Raw genomic sequence first — 7,088 nt, 5'->3', positions numbered from 1 at the left:
AATACACATTGTGTGTTAAAACGTTTATATTTGAACATTTGTAAATCTGTATAACAATTAAATCTATACAAGTAAAAGGTAATCATTCATTGTTTAAAATTATTATTATTTTTTGTTTTAGTAATTGAAATAATCACAATATAATCACAGTTAATTCATTACCCTAATATAATGTAATTACATTAAATTAGAGCTGTGAACGTTAATGAATTAACACACATGATTAATCAAAAAGAATTCAAGCATTAATATTTAATAACAAATCAATCGAGGAAACAGTCCTTCCGTTCAGGTCTCCACGGCGTGCCTTAAAACACTTTTTCAGATATTTTTTTCCACTTAGACCATGGTTATTGACAGAAGAAATAATTATTTAGTTTTTAGTCCTTCAAACTTTCTATTTTTTTGGTTTAGATCACTTTTTCACTAAAACATTGTGGTTTGGGACCATATTGTCATCTAAAATTCACCCAGAAAAACATTGTGATTAATCCGGATGAATCTCAAAACAAAAGTTTGATTAATAATTTTTTTTTTAATCAATTGACCGCACTAATTAAAGATAAACGTTCTAAATGTTCAGTTTTGTGCGTGTTTTCATACTGTGATTATTTGCAGAATAAGTGGTCGGCAAATACTGTTATAAAATAATAACATAATAATAATCACAATTAATTGTGATCAATTTCTTTCCAGGTTTACGATTAATTTGTTAATTTTTTTAATTGATTCCCAGCCCTAATTTATATATATTTATTTGATTGTTTGAAATGAAGTAACTCCAACTCCAGACGAACATTAAACTTCCGCTGTAACGCAGCTATAAACACGTCCAATGACAAACATTCTGTGTCATTAGGATTCCAGCTCTTTCAGAACTGATAAAGTCCAATCGCTTTATAAGAAACTCAGACGGTGCTCAAACAACCAGAAACCTTCTGGAGCAGCTGGTTCACAGCTGGAGAAATGTTCTGGAAGCATTCACCTGAGAAAAAAGTTTTCTTTGAGAGCTGTCCTTCACTGCGATCATTGCAGGAGAACTTAAAGCGTGTTCCTCTCTGCTGTGGGTCACTTTACAGGTCAGGACAGCAGGAGGAGAAGACGCTCTGCAGAAAGAGAATGAACAGTTGTGATCGGTGAGTAAACCGCGTGAGGTAAACAGCTGTGTCTGTTCTAACATTGTCCTGCACAGCTGAGTCTGGAGCACCAGGAGAGCAGATGAAAAATAAAACTAAATATCTGACACATTAGCATTTATTCAACAACAAATGAAACAATTTTATTTGAAAATATGTGGAAGCTTTTCAGACAAAGTTTATTCCAGGTCATAATCTTAAAAATAAAATATAAAAAATTGTCTGTGGTACTGTCTTGGAATATACAGCTGGGCAAAAAAGTATTTATTCAGCCACCAATCATCCAAATTCTCATACGTAAAAAGATGAGAGAGGCCTAATTTTCATGATAGGTATACCTCAACTATGAGAGACAAAATAATAAATAAAAAATCACAATGTCTGATTTTTAAAGAATTTATTTGTAAATTATGATGGAAAATAATGATTTGATCAATAACTAAAGTTCTTCTGAATGCTTTGTTATCTACAGTTTATTGGCAATGACAGCAGTCAAATGTTTCTGTAGGTTTTCACAAAATATTGCGTACATTTACTACGTTTTTTCAGGCTGTTTTGGAGTTTTGTTAATGTTTTGGCAAATTTGATTTTTTGGGGGCTAATTTGGCATTTAGCTAATATTTTAGCTGGCTATCAGCACCAGCATCTTCAGCAGCCAAATTCAGCTTAGAGCATTCACACTAACATTATCACAGGTAATGCTATATATTTAGTTCATAATTTTGTTAAAAAGTTATGTTTTTAAAGTTTCAAAAATGCAGTTTCAGGTTGTTCAATAAATGTTTATCCTGTTCGGCCCGCGACCTTTTGCCCCCCTTTGCGATGGCGTTTGACACCCCTGGTTTAGACCCAAATCTTTGGGCACATTTGTTCCAAAAAGCCTCAATGGTCCTGAGAATATTTAAATTGTCTCTAGAGACAGACCATGACAAAACCTCCTTCATGTTTCATTGTAGAAACACTTTTTTTTTCTAGGTTTGCTTCATCTTTTGGGTTGATGTTCTTAAAAAGCTGTGATTTGATCCATAAAGACTGTTTTTTTGGAAGCTTTGTAGATTGTGAGTATGCACTGAGGAAAACTCCAGTCTCAAACAGCAACAATATTTTAATTAACCTTACCGCAGCACTGCCATGTTGCCACTAACCACATCTAGTATCTGTTTGTTAGTGGGAAGACTGACATTGTGAGCGAGTCTTTCAGATGTGCATCAGTGAGGCGTGCTCGGTGTTTGTGCTTGATGAAGTTCATATCAGGAAACACTGATTCACAGAGATAGGTTGAACCAAACAGGCTGGGAGTCTTCATAGCTGATATGTATACTCCACTGTACTTCTGTGTCAGCAAAGCACCATAAGTTTGGAGCAACCTGGTGGGCTTTGAGGTGGAGGTCATTCTGCAGTGTTATGATCTCCACCTGTCCAGCCTCCAAGTTAACGTAGTAGCTCAGAAAAGCATGTTGTGTCCACGTTCATGAAAGGATTGGACATGAATGCCACACAGCTGTCTTGCCCAAGTCTGATTATGACATCACAGGACTTTTCTGCTACTTTGTCAAATGTCTGGGATGCAGAAACATGGTCTGTCAGCACAGACTGGACAGAGGGAAAGTGCAGCACTTTAGTTCTCTGTAAATCCACTGTTCATCATGGTTTAAATGCATCTAAAGCACTTATATCAACAACAGTCTTACCTTTGCCTTGCAGCTCGCAGTTCAAATTAGTTTAGTAATGTCCATCAAAAATGCGAGCTCAAGTGTCCACTCTGTGTCCTCCAGCAGTGAGACGTCTTCACCTTTGGACTGCATGAACTCTTCGATTTCACCCAAAAGTGACAAAAACCAATGTTAAACTCGTCCTCTGCTCAGTCAACAGATTTCTGTGAGCAGGTCACCATATTCAGCTGACATCTCCTCTAACACCACCGTGAAAATCCTGAGTTGTTTTGGTTTGGAGCGGATGTTGTTTATGATTTTCCCGAGTCATCACATCCCCAAAGCCGATCATGTTTGCACACATCGCCTGCATGTGAATAATGCAGTGGTCATGCAGAAACTTTGAGAAGTCTGGATCAGCTTCACAGTGAGCGATGAAACCTGCTCTTTATCCGATCATAGCAGGAGTCCGTCTGTAGTCACCACTACCAGCTTTTCCAACGACACCTTTCTCTGCAGGGAAAACTCCTTCACCGCGTTATAAATGTTAACTCCCGTCGCAGTTGTCTTTGAGGGCATCAGGAGTTCCTCTGTTGTGGAGAAATCTTCAAACACCATCAGGATGAAAACCAACAGCTGCACTGCACTGTCCACTGGACGCTAAACCAGATCGCGGTCCAGCTCATCAGCCACGTTACCAGACATGGCCGACACTCATCTCACCTCGTAGATTCCCCCAGTTGGACGTCGGAGAGAGTAGAGGTTAGACCGGCTCCACTTCTCTCGTTTACAGTGTTCGCATTTATCATCATTGCTTCTTTGACAACTTCTCCGTCTGGAAATGCCTTCTTCTTCTTGATCAGAAAATGTGTCCGTCTGAACGAGGATTTGGATGATTTTTGTGACTTTCATCAGCTATGTGAAAATAAACTGTTGCTGACCCAAAGCTGCCTTCAGCTTTTTCTGCCCTTTTTCAGTCCCGGTGGATGTTAGCATGGTAGCTCCTATGACTCATAATGAAGTGTCTCTCCACATTGTGCTGCTTTGACATAGCCACACTCGCCCCGTAAATGAGACACATGCCGGTTTCTTTCATAGTTGTATAAAGAACTCCTCCTCTTATTTGCTGTTAAAGTAATACGTTTTTTTTTCTGCAATGTTTTTGGGTTAAGAAACTGCAGTCCATCTGCACTGCGCCCAGTTAGACAGGTTACTCTCCACTCGCACTGATTGTAGCGCGCCAGTGTTTACTGATCTTTGAACTAGAGTAGGTCAGAGGTCTCCTAAACGTATTTAAAGTTCATGTACAATGAACTTATTTATGTGATTGCTTAGTAAGCATTCACACTACAGTGATTCTCCTTTCCGCACGTTTTTCAGCTCATAAAAACTCAATCACACTTTCAGCGATTTCATCAATCTTGGTATTAAAACGTTCAGCTTGTTCTGGACATTACTCATTCATTCATTTTCTTGTACGCTTTATCCCTTCTGGGTCGCGGGGTGCCGGAGCCTATCCCGGCTACTGATGGGTGAAGGCGGGGTTCATCCTGGACAGGTCGCCAGTCTGTCGCAGGGCTTCTGGACATTAGTGCTTGTATTTTTGGTATCCATAATCGTCGTAGTTTTTGAAATATTGAGCAAAATATGTCCCACTGTAGATGATTACGACAGTCTTCAAATTTTAAATTTTAAGTAGATCATCAAAAACCTTTAAATATATTTATGGGTCATGTTTTCATCTTTTATAGTAATTTAAAAAAAAATGGGGGTTACCTAATATTTTAGCAACATACTAATGTTTTTGGCAAATTAGTAATCTACTGAGGTTTTTTTAGGCTAATTTACAGTTCAGCTTCTATTTTAGAAACAGGCTAACATGTTTGACTAGTTTAGTTTACTGAGGAATGTCAGGCTACTTTGGAGTTTAGCTAGTACGTAAGCAGCAAGCTAGTTTTTTTTGGACTAATTTTGAGTTTATCTAATATTTGAGCAATACTCTGAATATTTTTTTAGAATTGCCATGTATAAGAGATTTTTAGGCAATTTTACTACAATTTTTTTCAGAAATTTAGTTCAACTTCAGCGCACTTTCATAGTTCTTTAACAGCATTTCTAGTCTTTTAGCAAGTGTAACATTTCGCAAATAGCTTTTGTATTTTTAGTAAATTGCTTAAGCAATTAAAGTAAATTACATCACTGTTTTCAGCAAAAAACTTTAGCATTATCATAGGGAATGCAACTTTTCTAGTTTTAAAATGTTTTAATTTTAGAATCTATGTCAATGCATGTATGCCCCGTGATGCACATCACTTGTCAAGCATATTGACCGTTTGTCAATGGTCAAGTTGTATGACATGCGATTTAAACAGAATAGGGGCTACACTTTACTAAGGCTTATTAACAGACCAAAACATTGTTGCCAATCTTGGTTTATTGTAGTGTTGAAAAACTCAGCTCTTCTTAGAAATTAGGCTGTTTTTGATCATGAAAAAGAGTCTCTTTCAGCTCCAAACTGCTCGCTAGGGTTTTTGTTGTTGTTTTTGCTTGATTTAATTTATTATCAACAATATAATATAATGCATTAAATAAGTGAGTGATAAAAAATGTGTTTTTATTACGTGTACTATATATATATATTGCATTTTATTTAATCCTTCCAGATAAAATGTACAAAATAAAGTATAGAAACAAAACCAGCCTTTTACAATTCAATTTTTATTTACTTGCATTTTTATTTTTCTCCTTTTAAACAAATTGAGTTAAACACAAAAGACTGGAACCACAATCCAAAATAAAAGTTTCAATGTGCAAAGCCAAAATAACAGGAGGACTTTTCATTAACGGTTGGCATAAATACGTCTCAGTTTGAGGAGCTGATCTAGTTTCTTCTGTCAGTTCTTCTGTAAGGCTCTCTCAGGTGTTTGTACAGGTTGATTGTGCTTATATGGAATTATTCTCCTGCAGACTCTACATTCTTTTGTCAATGACAGTGTAATGGTTCTATATTTTAATTATTTTCCCAGTTCTGTCTCTGATTTTCTTTCCTTGAGGTTTTTGTGTTGCTGCTCCTGCGTATAAGTTGCACCCCTGGCCAATCAAAAAAAAAAAAACAAAAAAAAAAAACATGATTTATAGTCTGGAAAATACGGTGTTTTGTTTCTTTGTGATTGAAAAAACCTGAGATTTAAGTTCAGTTTACTGTCATAAGCTCTGTAAAAACAAATCATCTTTGACTATAGTGTTTCCATTCTTTTAACTACAGCAACTCTTCAACCGCTGATGCAATTAATGTAATTCCAGAGGATTATGTAGCAGAGAAAAGCATCCTCACGCTGATACACAACCATTCACTATCAATAGATACCTCTACATACAGTCAATGTATGCAACACTGCTCTGTAGTGAAGTGAATAAATAATTACTGTGAATCAACTGATTTTGCTGTGGAAAAAAGTAGATTTGCACCATTAGCAACATCTTACATTCCCAAATCATTGCGTATCAGTGCTAAGCTGGTGTCATGCCAAGGTGTTTATTTATAGATGACAGAACTGTGAGTGTTTTCTGGTTATTACATTTTTATTAATGTGTTGTTGTTTCTTCATTCACTATACTTTGTTATTGATCTATTGGAACTGTAGAAAACCTGTGGAGAACATTCTAAGGAATTGCTGTAAAATAATGCAAAAGTGAATGAATGAATGAATGAATGAATGTTTGTTTTGTTACTGCTGAAGTTACCCAGAAAATTGACAGAAACTTTTGAATGTGACATTGTTAAAGTGACAAACATCATTTTGTTTCTAATCGTTGTAATTTTAGCAGTTTTCTTGAGTCTGATATTCTGTTTAAAATAAAAGTATAAATGATGGTGATTTATTACATTTATACAGAGAGATATTATTTAAAAATAAATAAATAAATAAAACTCTGGAAACCACATTGCATGCGGCGGCGTGCTTTCACCACTGGATCAACGCTTTGAATTGCACTTGTGTGTCTTGATGCAGCTGCTTGACCATAGAAACCGTTCTATGAAACTCTGTGTGCTGTAATCTGAAGGTCACATGAAGGTTGGAGCTCTGCAGCAATTGACTGCAGAATGTCTGTGACCTCTTTGCTCTACGACCTTCAGCATCCAAAAAGGAGAAGCTCATATCACTCCATGTCTGCTCCTTAAGAGACAGTGGTGCTGAAGGTAAACTAACTCTCTGTATGATCTAAATTTATTAAATATTTTTCATCTTTTAACTTGTTATTTCTTCATTTTGTTGAGCTCAATCACCCCCCCCCCCAA

The 7,088-nt window shown here is 36.4% G+C and overlaps 1 protein-coding gene across 1 annotated transcript in view; it reads left to right on the top strand.

The window, feature by feature from the left end:
* Nucleotides 1-1,084: 1,084 nt before the first annotated feature.
* Nucleotides 1,085-7,088, top strand: part of hao2 (hydroxyacid oxidase 2 (long chain)) — a 20,284-nt gene continuing 14,280 nt past the window's right edge. Inside the window, exon 1 of the mRNA XM_024260452.2 lies at nucleotides 1,085-1,136. Within this exon, the coding sequence (XP_024116220.1) occupies nucleotides 1,120-1,136 (17 nt within the window). The 5' untranslated portion in view covers nucleotides 1,085-1,119. The remainder of the gene's footprint in view (nucleotides 1,137-7,088) is intronic.

This window comes from Oryzias melastigma, linkage group LG21, assembly GCF_002922805.2.
Source record: "Oryzias melastigma strain HK-1 linkage group LG21, ASM292280v2, whole genome shotgun sequence".
Lineage (NCBI taxonomy): Eukaryota > Metazoa > Chordata > Actinopteri > Beloniformes > Adrianichthyidae > Oryzias > Oryzias melastigma.
The sequence above is the reverse complement of the archived record's forward strand: the minus strand, read 5'-3'. Positions and strand labels throughout refer to the sequence as shown.